The sequence below is a fragment of the Lissotriton helveticus genome, chromosome 7 (assembly GCF_964261635.1).
Source record: "Lissotriton helveticus chromosome 7, aLisHel1.1, whole genome shotgun sequence".
Taxonomy (NCBI): domain Eukaryota; kingdom Metazoa; phylum Chordata; class Amphibia; order Caudata; family Salamandridae; genus Lissotriton; species Lissotriton helveticus.
The window spans coordinates 1,757,104,309-1,757,129,987 of record NC_136068.1 but is presented as its reverse complement, the minus strand read 5'-3'; the positions used below and the strand labels follow the sequence as shown (position 1 = coordinate 1,757,129,987).

The following is a 25,679-nucleotide window of genomic DNA, read 5'->3' as shown; positions in this document are numbered from 1 at the left end:
AGTCACATCGCTCTGAAATTGCTGTGAATAAACATGCTTCTCAACTACTTCAGATGCAAGCTAAACTTGAAGACTTAGAAAACAGACAACGGAGACAGAATTTACGTGTTTTTGGTATTGCGGAGGGAGCCGAGGGAGCTGACCACAGGGCATTTATTGCCCAATTGTTTCAAAAGGCTTTTCTTGACCTATCAGATTGGGATTGGGACTCGCAGATTCAACGTGCCAATCGGCTACCCCTAGTTCAAAGGAATAAGGGTGGTAAATATCCTCGTCCAACCTTGATATGTATAGGTAACTATCTGCTTCGCCAAGCCATATCAATAAAAGCACGGCCAAATACTCCAGTTACCATTGATTCAGTTATATTTTTCGTTAGATCTGATTTAAGTAAACTTTCTCTGGAATGACGCTGGAAACTGAAACAATTCATTGATCCTATTAAGGAATTGGGGTGTCAAGCTTTCTTGCAAGAACCAGCTAAATTGAAAGTAATCAAAAATGTCCGGTCTTATATTTTTTTTGGAAGAGAATGAGGTTGAATCTGCTATGGCTAATTGGAGAATGGAAAAATGAACTGGATACTGACTAATGTTATGATTGTATATTTTACCTTTTTTCGGATTTAGTGATTTTTATCTATGGATTTACTGTCACTCCATTCTACCTATTTCTAGACTGGTTTCTTTTTTTGGCATGGTGGTAATAGGTCATATTAGATATTGACGACTATAAAGCACGGCTCTTTTGATTATTTTGAATGCCCGGATCCTATAAGCGGCTAAATCCGCTAGTTTGCTGCCAATATAGCGGCAGCCGGTCTAAGGGGGGGACTTGCAGGTAGCTACTGGGTGGGGGGAGCGTGCGGTCGAGTGTGGGGTGGGGGAGAGGGAGATATGTTTTGAGGTAAAAAATGCATCAGTGGACGCAAAATCTACAAAAATAAGAGGGATTATAAAGCTGATTTGATTTATTACAGAGGTCATATAGATAGGGATATACATTATTTGAAATGTATCAAATCAAATGTTTAGCTTGGAACGTGTCGGGCTTAAATAATAGAATAAAGAGGAGCCTTGTATATGAGGAGCTTAAGATGTATAACCCCCAAATCGCGGTCATCACTGAAACGCATATAGCTTATAAAGATAAACACTTGCTTAAGCAATTAGGATACGATATTATAGTTTGTACTAAATTTAATGCTTCAATTCGGGGGTGGCGATTTTAAAGCACAAAGGCTTTAAATGTGAGATACTTAAGCCACTAACTGATAAAGCGGGTAGATGGGCTATTGCACAGATAAAGCTGGAAGGTCGAAAATATACAATATGTGGGGTTTATGCGTCAAATCAAGATGAGCCAACAATTTTTGATCAGATTAATATGGAACTGCTTGTATGGGATGGGGAATATATTGTGCTGGGCGATTTCAATTGTGTTATGACTTATAATTTAGACACTACTAGGAAAAACTCCTTTCAGGGAATGAGGAAAACTAGAGCTGCAATTCTGGATCTAGCAGCTATTCATTTCCTCAAAGATGCTTGGAGATGTCTATATTCTAAATTGGCCGGCTATACATATTCCTCCGCAGCACATAAGCTATGCTCACGTATAGATATGGTTTGGGTCTCAGACTTTATCCTCGGTAATTGTTCGATGGCTATATATCCAAGGGTAACCTCGGACCACAACCCGATCTCTTTAACTTTTGAGGCCACAACTGAAGAGTCTTCTCCTCGCCCTTTTTCATTTCCAAGATATTTGCTCACTGATCTTGGGTTTGTGAATCAACTTAAAAAACACATAAAAGAATTCATTGACATAAATATACATTCTAGTCAACCTTTGATAGTTTGGGATGCTTGTAAAGCTAGCATACGTGGATTCACACAGCAATATATCTGGTGACAAAATAAAGAACGCCGATATTTAAATGAGAAAAGGCTTGGAGAAATTTGTGATATTGAACTTCAAATGCCAGAAGCTCTTTCTAGTGGGGTACCGAACTTGGATGTATTAAGCTTTAAATTAATCGAACTTAAAGCTGCATTAAAAGATTTTCTTAGGGCTAAGAGTATTAGCAAATTAAAGAAATACCAACTTGATCAATATGAAAATGGTGATAAGATTGGTAAACTTCTGGCCTACAAAGTGGCTAAAGATCGATCCCAGAATACGGTTAAAGAAATTAAAGGGGATAACAATCAACTATTTTGTGACTCTAAATCAATCTTACAACAATTTGCGTCATTTTATCAAGCTCTATATACACCAGAAACTGCAGTGTCAGATGACAATATTAAAAATTATATAGAGTTACACATGGTTAAAGCTCTAGAGCCGGAACAATCTGCACAACTAGCAGTAGACATTACAGCAATAGAAACTAGGGATGCTATCAACTCCCTAGCAACGGGCAAAGCTGTAGGGGAGGATTCTATTCCTTTGGAATTATATAAATGCTGTACCGAGGAATTGATACCATTATTAACTGATGTGATCCGTGCTATAGGTAATGGGCAACAAGCACCCAAATCCTGGAATCTAACCCAAATTATTTTCTTTAAAAAAAAAGGTAAAATACCTCAAGAAAGAGGATCATACAGACCAATCTCGCTTATCAACAGCGATGCCAACATTTTTGCCAAAATATTGGCTACTAGGCTTGTGCCAATCATGTCTCAGCTCGTTTCTTCTCAGCAACACGGATTTATTCCAAAACGAGACACTACAGCACATATCAATATGGCCATTTCTGCTTTTGATGCTGCACGGACTCAGTCCACCCCACTCGGTATGATTTTATTAGATGCAGAAAAGGCATTTGACCGAGTGAGGTGGGGCTTTTTATGGGCGGCTTTACAAGCATTTGGCATTAAAGGCCAGCTTTTGAGATTAATGCAATCGCTTTATGATAACCCTATGGGCAAGGTATCTTACATGGGAAAATGCTCTTCTATGTTCCCAATTAAGAGGGGGACAAGACAGGGGTGTCCTTTATCACCCCTGCTTTTTGCTTTAGGTATGGAACCTTACTTAATTGCACTCACACGTCAGGCTTTAATTAGTCCTTTTTTTAATGGCTCAAATAAACTTGATATCACAGTGTATACGGATGACGTTGCAGTTTTCTCCTCGAATGTGCCTCACGCCCTGAAGGGTATTATAATAGAAGCAGGTATATATGGCTCAGTCTCTGGCTATAAACTTAACACCACTAAAACTCAAATTGTTATGAATTATCATTCGCCGGCCACCATGCCAGGAATTTGTTGTGTTGCAACTTATTTGGGAGTCAAAATTTCTTCGGATATTGATTTAATTGTTGCATTAAATTATGAATCATTACTAAAAGAGACTGGTATGCAATTTAAGAAATGGCATAAATTGCCGCTTAGTATTATTGGCCGAATAAATTTAATTAAGATGAAAATGTTGCCTAAATATTTATATCTATTTCGAGCAATCCCCCTAAGGGTAAATAATTCTTATTTTCTTAGACTAGAGGGAAATATTAGTAGCTTTATTTGGGGATATAAAAAGGCCCGGCGGGCTGTCTCCTCACTTAAACTTCCTTTCAGTCAAGGCGGAATGGCTCTCCCGGATTTTAAGCTCTATTATTGGTCGGCTTTCTTGACTCGTTTTCGCAGTCTAATGGTCTCCGATAAGTGTTTGTACTTTCATAAATTCTTACTAGGACAGGATGCTAATATGTTCCTTTACAGGCTAAACGACCCTAACTATTTTAAAAGGGTTAAATTTAAGACGGTACGAGATACCGTTAATATCTGGCGTTCCATCATGGCTAAGTGTAATGTTTCTCATCTACATTATAAAACACCTTTGTGGGGTAATCCAGGTATTCCTTAAATTTTTCATGATTCAGCTTGCAGATTATTTTTAGATTCCGGTATTAGATTCTTGGGAGATTTATATGATCACCAGGGATTTATGGCTTTTGAAAAAATGAAGCAATGTTATAATTTACCTGAATTGGCTAGGTTTAAATGTTATCAGATTAAAGATTATCTAGTGAAGAAATTAGAGCTTACCATGGTATTAGATTCTGAGGTATGGGAGTGTATCTATAGAGAAGCAGATAAAGCCATGATTAGCATAGGATATAAGACTTTTTCTGGCTTTAATACTAGTGACATTACAAAATTAACTGAGAAATGGAACAGAAAATTGGCTTTGATTGTACCATCTGATCTAATTACTCTATCTCTTAAAAGCTTAAATATATCAGTTCAATCTTCTAGTCTTAAATTGCAAATGTTTAAAACTGTATGTCAACTATACCATACCCCCGAGAGAATTCTTAAATGGGCAACGAATAATAATTATAGTGAGCGTACGAAATGCCCTAAATGTGATCTAAGTGGTGCTGATATTGTTCACATGTTTTTTTCTTGCCCTCATCTTAATGAATATTGGGATGGAATAACTAAGGTGGTTTCCGATAGACTTGCTTATCCTATTTTATTCTCATCAATTGATGTGTTGGTGGGTATAAGCGGGGGTATTAGTGTATTTAATGATTTGTTGAATATTTTAGTTACCTGTGCAAGACTTATTATTGCTAGAGCTTGGATTACAAAAAATCCACCAACAGTTATGGAATGGTGGACCCTGGTTAAGGAAACATACAATATGGAGATTGCCCTTGCTGCTTCAAGGGGCCTCCAGGCTAAACGAAAAATAGACAGAATCTGGGAATTATGTATGCTTCAATAACAGTATACTTTCATTTTTCAATTTTTCTTTTCTTATTGTATGACCTCTTTATTGCCTATGATTTATGGAATGTATAATGTTAATTTACTGCTCTTACTGAAATCTTTGTAGACTAATTTTGTTTATTATGGCTTTTTTTTTGTGTCCACTTGATGCAAATAAAAAATTTGGGAAAAAAAAGAAAGAAGAGTCTGGGACCCAAGGAACAACCCTAGGAGTGTCTGGTACTCCACAACGGTCGGTTGAGAAGAGGATATCCAACTGGTACTTAATACTGAACAGCAGGTACGCCACGGTTGCAGTCTTACCACAGGAGGACTGAGGAGTCGGTTGGAAACCAGAATTGAGTTTGAGTAGAAGAGTACCTGAAAGCAGACGGGAAAGAGTCTATACCACTCAGGTGTGTCCAGAAGGCATGGAAGATGAAGTTCCCTTTAGTTCAAGGTTGCAGGTCAAAACAAATGTTGAGGAGCTTCAAGCATTGTTGTACCGAGTCAGCAGCTCTGCCAGAGCTACCATGACGTTGAAGATGACAGGATCCGTCCATTCCAACCAACAGCATTGGCGCTGTTCAGTTATAGAGGGAACAGGCTCGTTGACAGAACATTTCGATGCATCCCACTCTGTTTGTACGAGTCGGTTGGGACAACCAATGCAGTTGCCATGTGATGAAGTGAAGTAAAAAAGCGTTGCACAGGGGTTCAGTTGTAGAGACCCTTATGAGGGCTACTGGCCTCAACTCAAGGAGAAGACAGCACAGGCCTCGAGGGAGAATATACACCACCTGTGTTGTTGAGCATGGTGGAGTACGTGGGAGCCCAGGATCAGCAAACCGGTCAGTTATGTTGCGGTGCCTACGGATGAAGGGGTGTGACTACTTCACTACAAGGGAGATTCCTTCTGTTTGTCTTTGATGTCCACAGGTCTTGGGACGACCTGCACTGAGCATGGGCACAGACATTGCAGCAAGCTTGCAGGACAAGGAGTCAAGGAGCAGCAAGGATCTTCTCAGGTGCGGTCTTGATGCCGAGAGCGAACTTCAGAAGAGTCCAAAGTACCCAGACTGTCAAACTGTCTGAACTGCCAAGCCAGGTCTTCCCTAAACCAGAAACAAGCATCCTGGGAACGGTTTTTGGGTAACACCCTTCAGCAGCCAGGCTAGCTTGAATCCAGTGGCAAAGTGAGCAAGGGACGGGCCAGGGAAGACATGGCTTGGCAGGTCGGGCTACACTGTTCCCATGAGGCACAGGGTCAAGACTGATTTGCATATAGCTGGTTCTGAACTGAGGTGGCGAAGAGAACTAAAGAACGATGATGGATTCAACCCAGATCTGTGACTGGGGGTGAGTGTCTGAATACATTCAGCGCTGCGTCCATCATCTCATTGTGTTTGTTTAACACAGTACTGAGCCTAGCACCTGGGACTGTGGTAACACTGTACTGGGCTTGTCCACTAACAATGTGGTAACTGTACTGAGCCTGAGACTTTAGTAACACTGGGCTGGGGTACCCCGACACTGTGGTAACACTCTACTGGTCTGGTCCACTAACAATGAGATAAGAATGTACTGAGCCTGAGACTTTGGTAAAACTGTACTGGGGCAACCCCAAAACTGTAGTGGGCCTGTCAGATAACAATGTGTAACAGTGTACTCTGCCTAGCTCTTGAACTTAACACCATACTGGATTATGCCCCTGGCACTGTGGAAACACTGTATGGGGGCGCTCACCTCGCAATAGCTCAATCTCAATAAACTGTGGTAGCTGGATAACATTGTGGCTTTTGCAGGTTGGATTACGAGCGCCATATACGAGCGCCTATTTCCATACTGTTCGCATTGGCTTCGCCCACATGAATGTATCCAAAGCACCCTCTAAATGTGCAAATGAATCTTTGGCTATTTAAAAAACTGCTTCGCCGGTACATTTGTTAAACACTCCATTTCGAAGTGCAGGTATTGTGTCTATATTGCAGCCATACACTAAATCCAAAGCCAGTGCAATGGTTTGAGCCTCATACAGGGGTATGTGCGTAGTTTGCAAGATATGCTTTAAATGCACGAGTTGCAAATTCATACTTCAAAGGTTGACATACTGAACCCAACCGAGTCCTATAATACTAAGATGTTGCTCTGTGTATCATGGCGTGAAGTCCAGAAAGTTCGAGTCTACCAGAAATAAAGTGATTATATTGAAAGTTCTGTACATTCAACTTTTCAGACACCACACTGGCACGTGAAGCACACAGACAAGGAGGGTAAACTACGTCTGGCCTGACTCTGGCTGCCGCAGTTTTAACCCCTTCCATACTTATGACGAGCTCAGCTCGTCATGAGACACAGTCGAGCTATGCTCATGAAAAGCTGTACTCGTCATAAAAAATTCTGCAGCCCGCCCACGTACGGCTAATTGCCCGCCTGTGCGGGCATTCTATTGGAGTGGGCGGAGTCGTGACGAGTCCAGATCGTGATGAGCACAGCTCCACTGTGCAGCATGATGAGCTGGGCTCGTCAAGAGCACCGTGGCGCCATTTACGTCCCCTTCCCCCCACACTGCGGGGGATTTAGCCCCACGTGGAAGGGATTAAAAGTGAAACCAGACTCTGGCAGAGACAAGTGCCAACTGGCCCCCCTGCCTTTTTCGGTCCCATGGACATTCATTAATTCAAAAATTGCTGTGGGAAGTGACAGTGGATGCTGAAAGTACCCCCAGTTCTTCCCTGTGGGCTTGAGGCATCCTGAACAAGGAGTTCCAGAGCATGAAGAGGGTTTGGGGGGAGAATTTATTGAAGGTGACTTTACAAGGACAGCAGTATTTGGGTGTGTTAGAGCTCTGGGCAAACGGACACTCAGCTATGAACTGGCTGGCCCAAAACGCGTCTACTATGTTGCTTTACAATGAATGCCCCACGGTTGTGACCAGTGCTTTAAATAGGAAAAAATAAGTGCCGGTACACATTAAAATAAGCTAGAGGTGTAATGAGGGGACGGGGCTAGGGGTGGGGCTAAGAGCAAGAAATGATGATACTTAACAACTTCTACATTAGTTGCAGCAAATACCAAAACACATGAGACTTGTTTAAATAAACAAAGCAGGGAGCTGATGTAGGGGCTGACTGGCATCTGATCGTGGTAATAATAGGAAAACATGATTTACTGCCTTGGTTAGCTATACAAATATTAGGGAAACCTATTTGTGTGGGCAGTGACGATTTCTGCATGTGACGTGTTGTAAATAAAATGAGTCATCATTTTTGTCCAGTCACACAACACGACACACAGTGATGCATTAAACCCTTGGGTGTGTTTAGTTGTACCTTCAATAAGTATAGAAAAATAGTACACAATCTTTTTTGAGTCTTTAGGTGTCAAATACACATGAGCTACAAATGCTTCCATTCCATTGTATTGTTTGCTTATGTCCTTAAACAGGCTTCCAGAAGATCACATACTTACGCTCCACGCTGATGAATACAGAAGAGTTTGCCAGGCCATGTTTGTTCTTTGCAACGCACCAGTACTGTCCTTCATTCTCAAATGCTACGTTTGAGATACTTATTGTCAGCTTGTCAATGTTCTCTTTTCCTAAAATCGTTTTTTCTCCTTTTATCCATGTCAGGTTTGAAAGGGGAGAGCTGTCCACTGAGCAGTGTATATTCACAGATCGTCCTTCCAGCACCTTTTTAATAGAGATGTTTTCCTGCTTTCCAGACCAATCTGCAAACATTCAGAAACAAATACATGTTAGCCAAATAGTATTCACAATTATATTTTTTTAAGTTATTGCCTCTTTAAGTGATAAAATTAGGCAAGATAATGTGTGGGGTATTTTAGCAAGAACCGCGTTAAAACTATTGCCGTTTTAGCAGCAGGAAACTGCCGGTAAAACGCGATAATGGGCATGCTAATATGTGTTATAGGATTCCAATAGAAGCCCAGGTTAATTGTCCTGCACATCTAACCTCGGCTTCTATTGGAAATCTATAACACGTATTAGCAAGCCCATTATAGCCGTTTTCGCGGCAGGAAACTTTTCCTGCCGCTAAAAATGGCGATCATTTTAATGAGGTTCTTGCTAATATGCCCCTAGAATTGTAGGTCTCCAACTAAAATGTTACGAACATATAAGACATATATCACCAAAAGCTGAAATAGTGGATATATTCTGCAACCTCTCACGTAACTCGATCAGGTACCAGTGAGGGCAGCACAGTCAGTCAATGGGGTCGGCTGGTGTACAGTGACCATGGGATATATTGCATCCTAAATTCAAAAGACGGAACTTCAATGCATGTACAGATTTGGATGTAGCCTTTTACATAGGAAGATAGTGAAGATGTTGGGGCTTGTTTACAAGCCTAGAGCGCCGCCAATGTGTCACTTTTTTTGATGTTCCGGAAAAATGCAAACTCATATCATCTTGAGTGCAGACGCAAGGCCATGAAAAGCCACCACCCACGGTGATGGATTAAACCCAGATCTTTTTACTGGGTGTGAGTGTTTGATTGATTCAGATGCTCCGTCCATCACCACCCCCTTTTGTACCGCTTTTGGCCGCCATAAGTGTGGCAGGGTATGCTCGGACGTGAGTCCCTTGCTCACTTTGCCACTGGATTCAAGCAAGCCGGGCTGAAGACAGCTGGAATGCCAGAAACCGGTCCTGGGAAGCTTGTTTCCGGTCCAGGGAAGACATGGCTTGGCAGTTCGGGCTGGACTGTTCCCATGAGGCACAGGGTCAGACTGATTTGCATATAGCCATGTCTGAACTGGGGTGGCAGAGTAGGCTAAAGAACGGTGATGGATAAAACCCAGATCTTTTGACTGGGTGTGAGTGTTTGATTGATTCAGATGCTCCGTCCATCACCACCCCCTTTTGTACCTCATGAAAAGCCACCCTGCATGGCTTTTCATGGCCTCGTAGATATGGTGTGAGGCAATACAGTGCAAATCACTGCGTTGCCTCACACTTCCTCGGTGGGGTGTGCTATGGGCACTACAGAGGGTGTTGCAACTCAACGGCCATTGTTTTTGACACATTACCAGATTTACACTATATTCAAAGATTTACCTCATAGAGTAAATCTGGGAATGCGTCAAAGCCCTTCGCCATCTCAGGGTGGGGTAACCGTTGTTTTTGTAAAGAAATGTGTCCCTTCCTCTAACAAGCAACCTGATTTTAATGCAGGCATCCTGGAGCCATAGTGCAAGGGTGCCTGCGTTGGAGCTAGGCAGCCATTTGTGAGCCAGCGCAGTGTAAAAGGACAGGGATGCACCATGGATATGGATCATGTTTGCCATTTTCTTTCGACTCGGGCAGCGCAGGAAAGTGATGTGTAGCGCTGCCCTGCATCAAAATGTTGTAAATGATGCCCCATATGTCTCAAAAGTCATTTGTAGGCTGGCAATTCATACTTGGTATATTGCTTGGAACACCATTTTTATTACTACCTGGTGTCGTGACATTCTCAAACTTTATTTGTGGGGTCCTGGGAGGATCTGTAATAATAAAATCAGAAAAATATTTTGTAATTTTTTTGCACAAAAGTTCATGTTCATGATATTTCTCTTCACATTTGCTGAATGCTCAAGGTTAATGCAAGGGTATCATAATCTCACTGCAATGTAGTGTAACAGATTCATATAACAGTGTGAGTCCTTAGCGCATGGGTGCGAGTGGACATTTAGGCAATAATCAAGGCCATCATGTGGTGCCTGCTGCCCAGCTGAGCAGCAGCATGAGGGAAGGCAAAATGGGAGAGTCAGGGCGATAAAAGTAAAGAGTACGAGCAACACGTGAGCTCCCATGGCATGCTAAACAAGTAATTCCATGACATCAGCAGTAGAAGGTTAAAACAATATCCAATCCATAACAAGGGTTCAAGAGAGCGAAGACAAAGTGGAGGGACAAACACAGAATAGGGAGAAAAGCCTCCATTGAAAAGCAGGGAACTCAGATTGACAAGAAAGCCATATAATCACCAACAAGGGTTGAGTCTGTGGGGAATGTCAGACATTACAATGCACATCGTTAGCACACTGAAGGGTCACCCAAAACATTTTGCCTTCCTCCTCCCCTTCTTTGCTGAATTGTTTTTGTTTGTTTCAGGACTCTTTGTAATTTACCAATGCTAACCAGTGCTAAAGTGCTTGTGCTCCCTCTCTAAACATGGTATAATTGGTTCACACTTGTTTCACATATTTAATATACTTAATAGTCTTTTCTAGAGGGTTATTTTATATACCCAGGGACTGAAAATTAAATGCTAATAGTGGGCCTACAGCACTTATTGTGACACCCACCTAGGCAACCCTGTAAAATTTGTCCCAGGCATGCCATTGCAAGCTGACGGAAGTATCACACTGACATGTCGACTTGGCATTTAAAAACCCTTGCTAAGCCTTAAACTCCCCTTCTATTTATATAAGACACCCCTACGGTAAGCCCTAGATAGTGCTGTGTAATCAAAAGGCAGGACATGCACTTTTAAGTTTTGCATGCCTGGTAGTGAAACACACCCAAATTAATTTTTCACTACTGAGCAGCTTATCACTCTCATCGGTGAACATTGGGAAGTCCTTATTACACTTTATAAGTTCTAAATCCTGGTTGAGAAGTAGATCTTTGATGTTTCATACCATTGGACTTGTAATAAAAAATCATATTTGAAGGCTACATTGGATTTACTGTTACAACTTTAAAAATGCAACTTTAAGAAAGATGACATTTTTGTGGTCTTAGCCATGTGTGCCCGCAGCCTGTCTCCAAGACACGTCTGGGGTGGGTGCCGGCTGGACTGCCTTACCTCTAGACAACTACACAGAAATGGAGCTTAGTTGTGACTGATGGACCATCCACATCCTCATGGGTCATCCTGGGGAGAATGGGAGGGAGGGGCTGACACACCTGAATAGGCTGTGTCCTGTTCCTACACAAGGGGCTGTAGATCCCCCTGTAGTGAGGCTGGAGCCAGGGCCGAGAAAGGAGGATCTCTGTGCACTTCAAAGCCCCTATTTGAATATACCCCCATTTCCAAAGCACAACTGGTTATAAGTACTGGTCTCTGACCCTACCACTTTAGTTCACTCCTGGACCTGTGAAGTGAAGAAGAACTGACTGCGGTGCTGGTACAAGGACTGCCACTCTGATGGACTACTGCTCTGCAAGAACTGCTTTTCTACTGTTCTGCCCTGCTGCCTGCTACCCTCTGCCCTGCTGAGCAAGGAGTGAACCCACTTCACTTGAACTCAGAGTGACTCAAAGGACATCCTGACTTGCCCCTTTTTCTAACTCTCAGGAACATCAAAGACTTCTTCATCATCCTGCAACAGCACCTGAACATTTCTTTCTGCATATCATGCCATGGCAAGTGGTGCCAATCAGGCCTGGGCCCTTGGAAGTGGATATAAAGTGCTGCAACTTCTAAAACCCACGCATCCACAACTGTGTTCTGATCCGAAATGGCACATCTCTCTCAACACGATGCATCTGCAAGGATACCGTACATCACTTGCCAACTGCATGGTGCATCACCTTCCGTTCTGATGCAAGTACAAGGATCGTTTGCCAAGTGCACAACGCATCGCCTAGAGCTGGAAGCTCAAGAAAAACACATTACCCATTTGCTGCTCATATTTCGGATCTATTGATGACACAACAAGTTACTTGTCACCGGTTGAGCTCGTCATGAATCATGGAAATCTGAAAAGTTCAGCACAGCAGGGGAATTGCTCTAGCAGTCAAGGTGTTAAGCACCATAGTTGCATTTATGTCTTAAAAACGAATTACTCTGGTTAAACTTATTGGATTTTTGTTGTTTTAGTCTTGTTTTGTTCATAAAAATATAAGCTATTTTTATAAACGGGTGTGGAGATGTTTTGGGGTGTTTTCACTTTTACTATTTGAAGAGTTGTACCAATAAATTACACATTGCCTCTTAAGTTAAGAATGCCTGCTCAGTGCCAAGCTACCAGAGCGTGAGCAGAGGTTCATTTATGGTGTGTATCTGACATACCCTGACTAGGATTGTGGTCTTGTTTGGACAGGGTGCATACCTCTCGAATGCTACGTTTGAGAGATTTAATGTCAGGTTGTTAATGTTCTCTCCTCCTAAAATCTTTTCTTTTCTTTTTATCCAGGTCAAGTTTGAAAAGGGAGCGCTGTCCACTGAGCAGTGCATGTTCACAGATCGTCCTTCCAGCACCTTTTTAATTGAGACATTTTCCTGCTTTCCAGACCAATCTGCAAACATCAAGAAAATAATAGATTTTCGCCAAGCATTATTTAAAATTATATTTGAATAAATTGTTGCATCCTTAAGTGATAAAACAAACGCAGAAAATGGGGAGGGCATTTGGTTCGAACTTTCTAGAATTGTAGGTCTCCAACTAAAATGTTAAGAACAGATGAGCCATCCATCACCATAGACCGAAATAATGGATGTAGTCAGCACTTTCTATTGTAACACTATCAGGTGCCGGTGAGGGCTGCAGAGTCAGTTAGTGGGGCCAATTGCTCCAAGGGACCATGGGAAGCAGTTTGTTATGATCTACTGTTGCCTTTCCCCTTGCCTATGTATCTCTTTTCTACTGCTCAGCCAGAATGAGTGTTGGTGTGCTTGGAGAGTTTTACTTATGTAATGTTTGACTTGAATATTCTGTTGTGTTTCTATCTAGGACCCTAATTCGATATTCCCGATTTATGCCCTTATGTGGTTATAATAAATAATATCCTTATAAAGGCATAAGAATCATATCCATATTTAGTAATAGCCCATGCAGTCCAAATACGGTAAGGCTACTCCCCTAGACTCCTAGACTCCTAGAAAGTACAACGTGTTCTTTAAACAAACCAAGCCTCCAGCAGCCCGGGAAATCCCCCTGCTCTTGTTTTGATTTGCACAAGAACTCCTAGAGTCCAGAAAGAACTGTCAGTTCTTAGTAACGTCTTATGTCCAACCTTACGTCAAACCCGGCACCTTTCAGGTATAAATTTACCAACGTTGCCTTAAGCAAACACACAGTGGTTTGGAGCAGAGCGGCTATCTACTTGCCCGGAAGCCCAGCTGATGCGAGGAGCCGAAGGACGCCGCCCCTCTCCTTTTGACGCACTGAGAAAGACGCTGTCTTGTTCTCAGCCGAGAAAATTCCAGCTCCGGTGTTTCCAGTCACCATTGCGGGTTGCTGGGATATCGAGTCCTGAGAGAGAGATACAAGACCTCCTACATTCTATTACCCAGGTACGGAGCTGACTAAACCCTTGAGAGAATTCTTGATTCAGATTCCAACTTAACTTAAACTGCTACTTACTTACTCCTTCCCACGTATTAGGCTTAGGTCAGGTACACCGGGGTAGGTGTATATAGAAGCACCAGTTGAGTACGTTAGTCAATGTTTTTATGTATGTATATATTTTATCCATTTTAAAGTATCATATGGCTAAGAACCCATATCAATGCTTTTACAGTATTATTTTATAATACTCCTTTTGCTGTACGCACTTTACTTTATAATAAGTATTGCAATTGTGGCGATTCATTTCTCTTGCATGAGAAAGAAGACTGCTCAATAAATAACACCTTTTATTGAAATCGCCCGTCTCTCTATTTCTCTGCACTCTGGTGAAACTAAGTATTCACGATTGACTGAGTGAAATAACTGTCTATTGTTTTCACACGACTCTAGAGATACACTGAGGGAGAAAAGTTGTCATGTTTATGCGGTTGTCAGAAGCTAATCCCTTCTTGTTTAAGTCTAGAGAGTTAACTCTTTCCTGAACATTCGAGAAAGTTTCTAGTGACCTCTGAGCTAGCTGGCAAAACTAATTAAGTCTAATATAGTCCGTAGAGACCTAGTCGACCTCAGTCCTACGTCTACACTGCTGATTATATTATTCCAATGCGCAGAGTCTATTGGGAATATAGGACTTACACTACATGGCGCCCAACGTTTGGTAAGGTGATAATCTAACGCAAGACATTAGAGTAACTCAGTCGTGCTTTTTCATACAGACCCTTTTCCCGTAAAAACTCCAAAAGACGTCTGGAGTGGGTAAAAGGTTAAAATCCGCCGGAACTTAGTAGGAAGAGATTCCTATATCAATCAATCAGTGACACTTATAAAGCGCGCTACCTACCCGTAGGGTCTCAAGGCGCTGGGGGGGGGGGTGCCGCTACTGCTCGAACAGCCAGGTCTTCAGCTTCTTCCTGAAGGCGAGGTGGTCTTGGGTCAGGCGCAGGTCGGTCGGGAGGGAGTTCCAGGTCTTGGCGGCCAGGTAGGAGAAGGACCTTCCTCCCGTAGTCGCTCTTCGGATGCGGGGGACGGCGGCGAGGGCGTGGTTGGCTGATCGGAGGTGGCGGTTGGGCGCGTAGAAGTTGATTTGGCTGTTGAGGTAGCTCGGACCCTGGTCGTGTAGGGCTTTGTGTGCGTGGGTGAGGAGGCGGAAGGTGATTCTTTTGTTGACGGGGGGTATATATAGTTTTTGGTTTAGTCAATGTTGAAGGATACAGTGTTTCAAAATATTGTGCACCTAATCTTTGTTTCCTTGGAAACCTGCTCTGCAAACTCTCATTAAAACAATGTCAACTAACGGTGACAGCAACGAAACCGGTGAAGCTGCAGTAGATGCGAATCAACCGGGTTTCGATGTTACAGGGTTTAATGAAAATGAACCGGGTGCAATTATCATCCCGGCAAATATAAGAAGAACTATAACTAAAAAACGTATAGAAAATGGAGTATTACCAAGAGGTGGTACAGTCATATTCGTGGTAGAGTCCCATGAATATCGGCAGACAGAGGTATTCTATTCATGGATAAACTTTCCAGCAGCAAACGCTGTAACACACGAATTCCACTATTATAAAATAGAGGAACCTCTGGATGAATACGCTCCTTTCGAGGACGTTGAAATCCCACTAACATACCAAGAGCACCTGCTCTGGTTTAAAGGCGCCCTAAAACATCAAAATCACATCACCAGGCTAGGTCCACTAGGTAGACCAGAAGCCATGTGGCCGGTTCTAGCCAGCTACACACCACATCCAGACATTGAAACAATGTCAGACCGGGAACTTTTAGCTCAGCTAAAACTACTAATTAAAATACATAGACAATTGGTCCAATATGTAATGCGGACTTCAACAGTCCAACCAGCAATAATAATTCCACAGAACACCCCTCACCAGGGAACACAAATAAAATTACACCACAGAATATACAATCTGCCATTGGCAAAATACCCGCAAAACGGGAACAAATTCCATTCTGGTTAGCACAAAAAAACACTCAGATAGAGGCAGTATTTCCTGATACTACACCTCATGAGAAACACAGAATGCTGACTATCTGCCTTCCAATGGGAATCGCACCACATGTGGAGGACTGTGACACTTGGGGCACAGTCTTTGCTTCTATATACACAAAAACACATGGTGTTCTGTCTATGGCGATAATACCAGATGTGCTACGACAGATTCAAAATGAATACGGTCCAGAACCTGCTTTAACTCTGGGTATGAAATTACTGAAAGATTTCAAGCAGGTCTCGGCTATATTATTAGCCAACATAAAAGGAGAAGCGCATCTGTGGCGATCCACCAGAAATTGAAAGAAACAGATATAGCAGAACAACCATTTGAACTTGCCAGAATCATAGAAAAATCCTATGAAGAACTAGGTAGAGATAGTTTGGGTGGGAAACCAGTAAAACCCCAACTAACTGAAAAACCTGAAAAAACATTTATTTAAAATTAATCTAATCACTCCAAAAAAGAGTTGGGATGGTAACAAACAATCCACTCCCAGAGAAAAACGATTCCAGTCCAGAGGAAGGTCTCCTCAACTGAGAGAAAGATCTCCGGAACGAGGAGACAAGTCTCCCCAGAGGGAGCCCTCTGAGAAAAGATACAACCTTAGAGATAGGGATAAATTGAGAAAACCTGATAGATATCAAGAAATTGATACACGTCCCTCTCGATCTTTTCAGACTTCCTCAGAGAAATCGGAAAGAAGAGGACTGTCAGAACACAAAGAAGAGCACGTCAAGTCCAAAGACAAGGAACCTGCTCATGAAAGTAAAACATTACAATTTCCAAGAAAGAAGGTAGCAAGTATTAAAATTAAACATGCCGAGGATACTGAGGACACAACTGAAAAACGGAGAGTGGGCTCAGACAATGCTAGACAGCGCAGCAAACGTGACAATAGCTCGCAAGATCCTGATGAATCTTCTGGAGACAGTGGACACGAATGAATACATTCAAGTGGAAACTGCAGACACCAGAGTTAGCAAACCCCATAAATTATACCAAAATAACATTGCGTATAGAAGGGGACAAGACCAGGAAAGTAAGGGGTCTCTTTTGGGATAACTTTTCGAAAGGCTATGACATCCTCTTAGCTGAGAAAGACTGGCCACCAGAGTTTGTCAGGGAGTGCCCTCATGGCGAAGAAATGATTATGCCTGCCTTCTCAAATCATATATCAACTCATACAAAATCCATATATGCAAGAAAATGGGCATTGGCCCAAGCTCCTGCATTATATAAAAATCATGTAGGATGGGATGAGGATTCTCCTCCCCACAAAATCCAGTTAAAAAATCAACCCACTGCACAAAGGCAGTATCCAGTTAAACAAGAAGCTAAAAAGCAAGTCAGGGAGATCTTAGATCAACTTGAATACCAGGGGGTGATTGAAACATGCACCTCACAAATGAACAATCCTTTGTTTTCTGTCTCCAAGCCAGATGATTCATATCGTCTACTTTTGGACTACAGACACTTAAACTCCTGTTGCAAAACATTTGCAGTACAAAACTCACACAGTGCAGCACTAATGAATAACATTGTGCGCAAAAAATATAAAACAACTTTAGACATCTCTAATGGATTCTTTTGTCAAAACATTGCACCTGAAAGCAGGTATTTGACCGCTTTCCCAATAATGGGGTCACAAAAAACACTTCTGTCGACTCCCACAGGGATTCAAGAATAGCCCAGGATTATTCTCAGCAAGGGTAACAGAGTTACTACAAATATATGATGATGAGGCATTATCTTATGTCGATGACATCTATCTCACAGATGATGACCTGGAGACACACTTGAAAAGAGTGAACACCATAATACTTGGGTTCGCAGCTGAAGGGTACAAATTCAACTTTAAAAAGTCACGAATTGCCCATCTAACTGCCCTGTTTTTAGGATATGAATTATCAAGTGAAGGTAAGAGCCTAGCAGACAACTTCTTAGAGAAGTGTGTTGTACTCCAAGCTCCAAAAACGCTGAAGAACTTACAATCAATACTAGGTTTCCTGAATTTCGGAAGAACATACATTCTAAACTATGCATAGAGGGTTAAACCTCTCTATGAATTAATAAAACCTGATTTCAAACCAATCAATTGGACTCAGAAACACATAGAAATTTTAAGATCATTGCAAACAGACATGTTAGCTAAAACGAAATTGCAAACACGTGAAAACGTACGCAACCTTGTAATCCGAGTCATCCCAGGAAGATGCGGATTCACGTACCTGACCTCTAATGAGGGAGAAACTGTACCAATAGCTTACAAATCACACTTGTACACACAATAGCGGTTCAAACTGATGTAGCAAAAGAAAGAGCTCAAGCCCAAGGCAGAAGGATAACTGTTTTACCAGCAGAATCAGCCCTTGAGGCATTAACAAGCCCACGCAATTTGAATGCTGTGGCATTAGATCCAAAATGGATACAATGGGAAAATTCTCTTGCTGCAGAAGACGTGAAATACTATTTTGACCCAAACATGAAAAAACTAGAAAATCTAGAATATGAAGAAGAATATCCTCTGCCAATCGAAATTCTGCCTCTCGAACAGTACACATGTGTAATCTACATGGACAGATTTGCACAACATTATGATGTGGATAAAAAATCCTACAATGCAGCGTGAGGGATTGTTAAAGGTCGCTGGCGCTTTGGTAAATTCAGACCAATAGTCACAAAAACTGAATCACTCAGAAACTGTTCAGCTCAGCGAGCTGAAATAAGATCTTTAAAGATGGCGCTTGAAAATGCTGATCGTGAATTTCCGACACTAATAGTGTGCGATTTGCATTTCTGCGTCAGGTCTTACAATAATGACTTGCAGAACTGGGTTCCAAACGATTACAAAGATGACACAGGTGCCACAATAAAGCATAAAAAGCTTTGGGAACAGGTAGTTCTTTGGCAGAAAGAACTACGAAAGACTCACGTGATGCATACACTGAGTCATCAACGTGATGGCGTTCACGTTGCAGAGAATTCATTGGCTAACAGAGCCACAGCAGAAGCGGTCGAACCGGCTCCCGTAGCCACAAAAAAACGTTCTAAAAAACACATAGACGGAGAAACCATGCTGGCAATAAAAGCCTCATTAAAAGGCGACTATGCAGCATTACCTCTCGACTATCCACTCAGTTATACATACATAATTGATGCAAACTCCGTTCCTTTTGCTCAAGTCCCTGGAGTGGGGGATAGAGTAATTCCAAACACGAACCGGAGAATCTTCTTGATTGAAGCGGCACACATGGGATTGGGTCTAAGGCACCAAGAGATCGTGAAATCTCTGAAAGAATTACGATCAGAATACTGGTGGCCGGGGATGAGCCTGCAACATTACAAATTTGCAAAGGATTGCCCAGACTGCAACAGAGATCGCAGTCGTGAACCGACCAGAGTATTGCCAGGACCCCTTTATTAGAAAGCATCAGGCTATCTATACGCAGAAATCCAGCAGGAGAAATGCGTCCCCATAATATTTAAGACTAGATTCACTTAAAATGTAGACACCAGCACTTGGCTGACGCCAGAACTGTTATAAAAGATTTGCGAGTCTTTATCGGCACACACACAATTGGCATGCTACATTCTGGCCAGGGTCCTGCGTTTAGCTCTCTGGCTTACAAGGAGGCCATGGCCAGCATGGGCATTGCATTGCGGTACTCTTCTCCATTCCGTCCTGAGGGAAATGCGGTAGTTGAAAGAAAAAACCGTGACATAAAGCAATCTATAACGGCGAGGGTATTAGGTTCGGGTGATGGGTGGGTCAAACATTTAACAAGTGTCCAACGTAGTCTTAATAATCTGCCAAGAAATTGTCTAAAAAGTCTCACTCCATACGAACTATTGTTCGGTACTAGAATGCACATTCAGGACTTAGATAGTCATACTACAGTGGTAGAAGAAAAAGCCTTTTATATAAAAGACCGTTTGGCTGTTTTACAGGACTTAAATGAAACAAGAAGAAGTCTGAGTAATATAAACTTAAAGCAACAGCCAACAGCCACTGAAGAAAAACCACCTGTCCCAGCAAGACCTGTCTGGATTCCAAAGATTGGGGATCTGGTCAGAGAAAAGATCGCGGTGAAGAAGGAATTTGGGCCTTCTTACAGAAAAGCAGTACCTGTCTTAGCTGTCAGCGGAACAAGATCAGTAGTACTACCGCCCCTTGCTGGTAAAAAGGAGAACCGAGTTGTATCCATCGACCTGGTAAAATCACAATCATGTTGCCAATAATAAGTAGTAGGCCCAGTGGACTCCCAAGAAATAGCAGAAGACCAAATTTTGCTACAATCCAAGAGGTTCAAACTGAGAGACTAATCACATTTGATAAACCTGCAGTGAATAAAAAAGGACTATGCAACAAAGCCATGGAACTTGTGCCTCTTGAAACCCAAATTGCAACAGTTCGTCAAGAAACACCAGTCTACAACGATGTAGCCTCGGACTATGCTAATGAAACAAAGAAAAATCCAAAAGCAAATGAAAATCCGGAAACAATTCCAACAATTGACAGAACTGCATCTGGCTACTTCATCAATTTCGATGACTTTTCTGAAGATCCAAGAGAGCCTGAAGAAACGCCAGCAACAAAAACTTTCAAAGACAAAGTAACTGAACTTTTTCACCAACTAATAGAAACATATCTGATTTCACCATGGATTGAATTTTGGATTGCGTTAGGTGTACTTTTCCTCCTGCTTTGGCTCATCATGGTTCTATGTTTGGGAAAATTCATTGATGGAAAATATAGTACAATGGACACAGCAAGTCAGAACATCAACTTGGTCCTAAAGCCTCACACATCCTCTCACATCGAGAAAAGAGAAATGTCATCAGTGAACATCACAGCCAATCCAATACCCGGTGGGGTAGCATGGGACAAAACGGATTATGAAATGTGTGGCCCGATTGAGCTCTTGAAATATCCACACCAGTTTAAGGTTTCCTTAAGTGACTTTGTGACACCAAGTACTTTCGCTGATGATTGGGACTTTGAAAACATTAATAATATGATGTCAGATTTAGTAATGTCAGCAAAATTTACAGAACATGATTATTTACTGTGTTCATCAAATTATGAAGAGTTATATTGTTATAATCATTTTGGTGATCACTATTTGCATAAAACTGCTCAGCCTAGAAATGTTTTTAATTATAACCAATGGGAACATTGTCCAACTCCGCCAAAAGGCAGCTCGAAAACATTTTATGAGAATTTCCAATACTTCTCAAGGTTCTACAAGTTTCTGAAACATGTAAGGTTAGCCTGGCCTTGTATCTTGACAAAGGAGACCAGACTTGAGATTTCCTTGCATCCCAAAGTTAAAAGAAAGAACCTCAATGGATGTGGAAATGTTGATTGAGGCTCTGACAGAGGGAGATGGAGAAGAGGTTTGTGTCTCAACGGTCATTTGTAGGCCGCAATTAATACTAACTAGATTGATTAGAAGACAATATTTTCATTATTACCTGGTGTCGTCACATTCTCAACCTTTATTTGTGGGATCCTCGGAGGATCTGTAACAATAAAAGCAGACAAATATTTTGTAATTTTAATGTAGAGTGGTTGTTCACTATATTTTTCTTCACATTTGCTGAACACTCAAAGCTTAACGTAAAGGTGTCATAAATCCACTGCAGTGAAGAGTTGCAGATTAATATAACAGTGTGAGTCCTTATTGCACTCGTGGAAATGGACATTTAGAGCATTATCAAGGCCACGATGTGGTGCCTGGTGCACCGCTGAGGAGCAGCAGGAGTGATGCAAAATGGGAGAGATGGGCGTTTTGAGAGGCCTGGTCAGTATATGGTGCTCACATATATAAGTTTAGCACCCTCCACTAACCGGGGTGACCCTTATGGTGATTTTAGGGTTTTAGATAACCATAGAAAGTTCTCTAAGTGGTAGCTGTGAAGAGCAGCCTTCAGGCTTCATCTAGGAGGAGTGCAAAGCAGCTCGGTTGAAAAGTTTCTAATCTTTTAGTATAGGCTAAATGAAAAAGAACCACATTGAGTACTTATAAAATATAGATATTTATTACATTCACTCACTAACACATTACAATATCTCCTACCCGGAGATATAATCACAATGACACAATACTTTGGCCATAGAACAGCTAGTAGCACCAATACACAGTAGTCCCCGTGGGGAAACCAGACCATATATCTAGATGGTGGGATACGAATCACAACCTAAGTTGAGATTGGACCCAGGAGAGGTTGAAGAGTGTGGGACCCAAGGAACCACCCTAGAAGAGAGTCTGATACTCCACGACGGTCGGGTGAGAAGAGGATATCCAACTGGTACTCAATTCTGAACAGCAGGTATGCCACGGTTGCAGTCTTACCACAGGAGGACAGAGGAGTCGGTTGGAACCCAGAATTGAGTTTGAGTAGAAGAGTACCTGAAAGCAGAGGGGAAAGAGTCTACACCACTCAGGTGTGTCCAGAAGGCATGGTAGATGAAGTTCCCTTTAGTTCAAGGTTGCAGGTCAAAACAAATGATGAGGAGCTTCAAGCATTGTTGTACTGAGTCAGCAGCTCTGCCAGAGCTACCATGACGTTGAAGATGACAGGATCCGTCCATTCCAACCAACAGCATTGGCGCTGTTCAGTTATAGAGGGAACAGGCTCGTTGACTGAACATTTTGATGCGTCCCACTCTGTTTGTACGAGTCGGTTGGGACAACCAATGCAGTTGCCATGTGAAGAAGTGAAGCAAAAAAGCGTTGCACAGGGGTTCAGTTATAGAGACCATGACGAGGGCTACTGGCCTCAACTTGAGGAGAAGACAGCTCAGGCCTCGAGGGAGAACAGGAACACCACCTGTGTTGTTGAGCATGGTGGAGTACGTGGGAGCCCAGGATCAGCAGACCGGTCGGTTATGTTGCGGTGCCTACGGATGCAGGGGTGTGACTTCTTCACTACAAGGGAGATTCCTTCTGTTTGTCTTTGATGTCCACAGGTCTTGGGAGGACCTGCACTGAGCATGGGCACAGACATTGCAGCAAGCTTGCAGGATAAGGAGTCAAGGAGCAGCAAGGATCTTCTCAGTTGCGGTCTTGATGCCGAGAGCGAACTTCAGAAGAGTCCAGAGTGCCCAGACTGTCAAACTGTCTGAACTGCCAAGCCAGGTCTTCTTTAAACCAGAAACAAGCATCATGGGACCGGTTTTTGGGTAACACCCTTCATCAGCCAGGCTAGCTTGAATCCAGTGGCAAAGTGAGCAAGGGACGGGCCAGGGAAGACATGGCTTGGCAGGCCGGGCTTCACTGTTCCCATGAGGCACAGGGACTGATTTGCATATAGCTGGTTCTGAACTGAGGAGGCGAAGAGAACTAAAGAATGATGATGGATTCAACCCAGATCTCTGGCTGGGGGTGAGTGTCTGAAAACTTTCAGTGCTCTGTCCATCATCTCCTTGTATTTGTTTAACACAGTACTGAGCCTAGCACCTGGGCCTGTGGTAACACTGTACTGGGCTTGTCCACTAACAATGTGGTAACTGTACTGAGCCTGAGACTTTGGTAACACTGGGCTGGGGTACCCCGCCACTGTGGTAACACTCTGCTGGTCTGGTCCACTAACAATGAGATACGAATATGCTGAGCCTGAGACTTTGGTAAAACTGTACTGTGGCAACCCCGAAACTGTAGTGGGCCTGTCAGATAACAATGTGTAACAGTGTACTCTGCCTAGCTCCTGAACTTAACACCATACTGGCTTATGCCCCTGACACTGTGGAAACACTGTACGGGGGCGCTCACCTCGTAATAGTTCAAGATCAATAAACTGTGGTAGCTGGATAACATTGTGGCTTTTGCAGGTTGAATTATGTATATATTAGCCACTATTTCCATACTGTTAGCATTGGCTACGCCCACATGAATGTATCCAAAGCAACCTCTAAATGTGCAAATGAATCTTTGGCTATTTAAAAAACTGATTTGCTGGTATAATTGTTAAACAACTCCATTTCGAAGTGCAGGTATTGTGTCTATATTGCAGCCCTATACTCAATCCAAAGCCAGTGCAATGGTTTGAGCCTCATACAGGGGTATGTGCGTAGTTTGCAAGATATGCTTTAAAGGCACGAGTTGCAAATTCATACTTCAAAGGTTGACATACTGAACCCATCCGAGTCCTATAATACTAAGACGTTGCTCTGTGTATCATGCCGTGAAGTCCAGAAAGATCGAGTCTACCAGAAATAAAGTGATTATATTTAAAAGTTCTGTATCTTCAACTTTTCAGACACCACACTGGCATGTGAAGCACACAGACAAGGAGGATAAACGACGGCTGGCCTGACTCTGGCTGCCGCAGTTTTAACCCCTTCCATGCTTATGACGAGCTCAGCTCGTCATGAGGCACAGTCGAGCTGTGCTCATAAAAAATTCTGCAGCCCTCCCACGCACGGCTGTGCGGGCATTCTATTGGAGTGTGCGGAGTCGTGACGAGTCCAGATCGTCATGAGCACAGCTCCACTGTGCAGCAGGATGAGCTGGGTTTGTCACGGGTACCGTGGCGCCGCGCACGTCCCCTCCCCCCACACCGCAGGGGATTTAGCTTCATGTGGAAGGGGTTAAAAGTGAAACCAGACTCTGGCAGAGACAAGTGCCAACTGGCCCCCCTGCCTTTTTCGGTCCCACGGACATTCATTAATTCAAGAATTGCTGTGGGAAGTGACAATGGATGCTGAAAGTACCCCCAGTTCTGCCCTGTGGGCTTGAGGCATCCTGAACAAGGAGTTCCAGAGCATGAAGAGGGTTTGGGGGGAGAATTTATTGGAGGTGGCTTTACAAGGACAGCAGTATTTGGGTGTGTTAGAGCTCTGGGCAAACGGACACTCAGCTATGAACTGGCTGGCCCAAAACGCGTCTACTATGTTGCTTTACAATGAATGCCCCACGGTTGTGACCAGTGCTTTAAATGGGAATAAATAAGTGCCGGTACTCATTAAAATAAGCTAGAGGTGTAGTGAGGGGACGGGGCTAGGGGCTAGGGGCTAGGGGTGGGGCTAATAGCAAGACATGATGATACTTAACAACTTCTGCATTAGTTGCAGCAAATACCAAAACACATGAGACTTGTTTAAATAAACAAAGCAGGAAGCTGATGTAGAGGTTGACTGGCATCTTTTCGTGGTAATAATAGGAAAACATGATTTACTGCCTTGGTTAGCTATACACATTTTAGTGAAACCTATTTGTGTGGGCAGTGACGATTTCTGCATGTGACGTGTTGTAAATAAAACGAGTCATCATTTTTGTCCAGTCGCACAACACGACACACAGTGATGCATTAAACCCTTGGGTGTGTTTAGTTGTACCTTCAATAAGTATAGAGAAATAGTACACAATCTTTTTTGAGTCTCTAGGTGTCAAATACACATGAGCTACAAATGCTTCCATTCCATTGTTTTGTTTGCTTATGTCCTTAAACACGCTTCCAGAAGATCACATACTTACGCTCCACGCTGATGAATACAAAAGAGTTTGCCAGGCCTTGTTTGTTCTTTGCAACGCACCAGTACTGCCCTTCATTCTCAAATGCTACGTTTGAGATACTTATTGTCAGCTTGTCAATGTTCTCTTTTCCTAAAATCGTTTTTTCTCCTTTT

The 25,679-nt window shown here is 42.6% G+C and overlaps 2 protein-coding genes across 2 annotated transcripts in view; both read right to left on the bottom strand.

Annotated features, from left to right (window-relative positions):
• LOC144769681 (myeloid cell surface antigen CD33-like) overlaps nucleotides 1-25,679 on the bottom strand; it is a 402,964-nt gene that overhangs the window by 85,127 nt on the left and 292,158 nt on the right. The gene's annotated exons all lie outside the window — the stretch shown is intronic.
• LOC144767431 (myelin-associated glycoprotein-like) overlaps nucleotides 8,167-25,679 on the bottom strand; it is a 66,591-nt gene continuing 49,078 nt past the window's right edge. Inside the window, exon 4 of the mRNA XM_078650866.1 lies at nucleotides 8,167-8,459. Within this exon, the coding sequence (XP_078506992.1) occupies nucleotides 8,167-8,459 (293 nt within the window). The remainder of the gene's footprint in view (nucleotides 8,460-25,679) is intronic.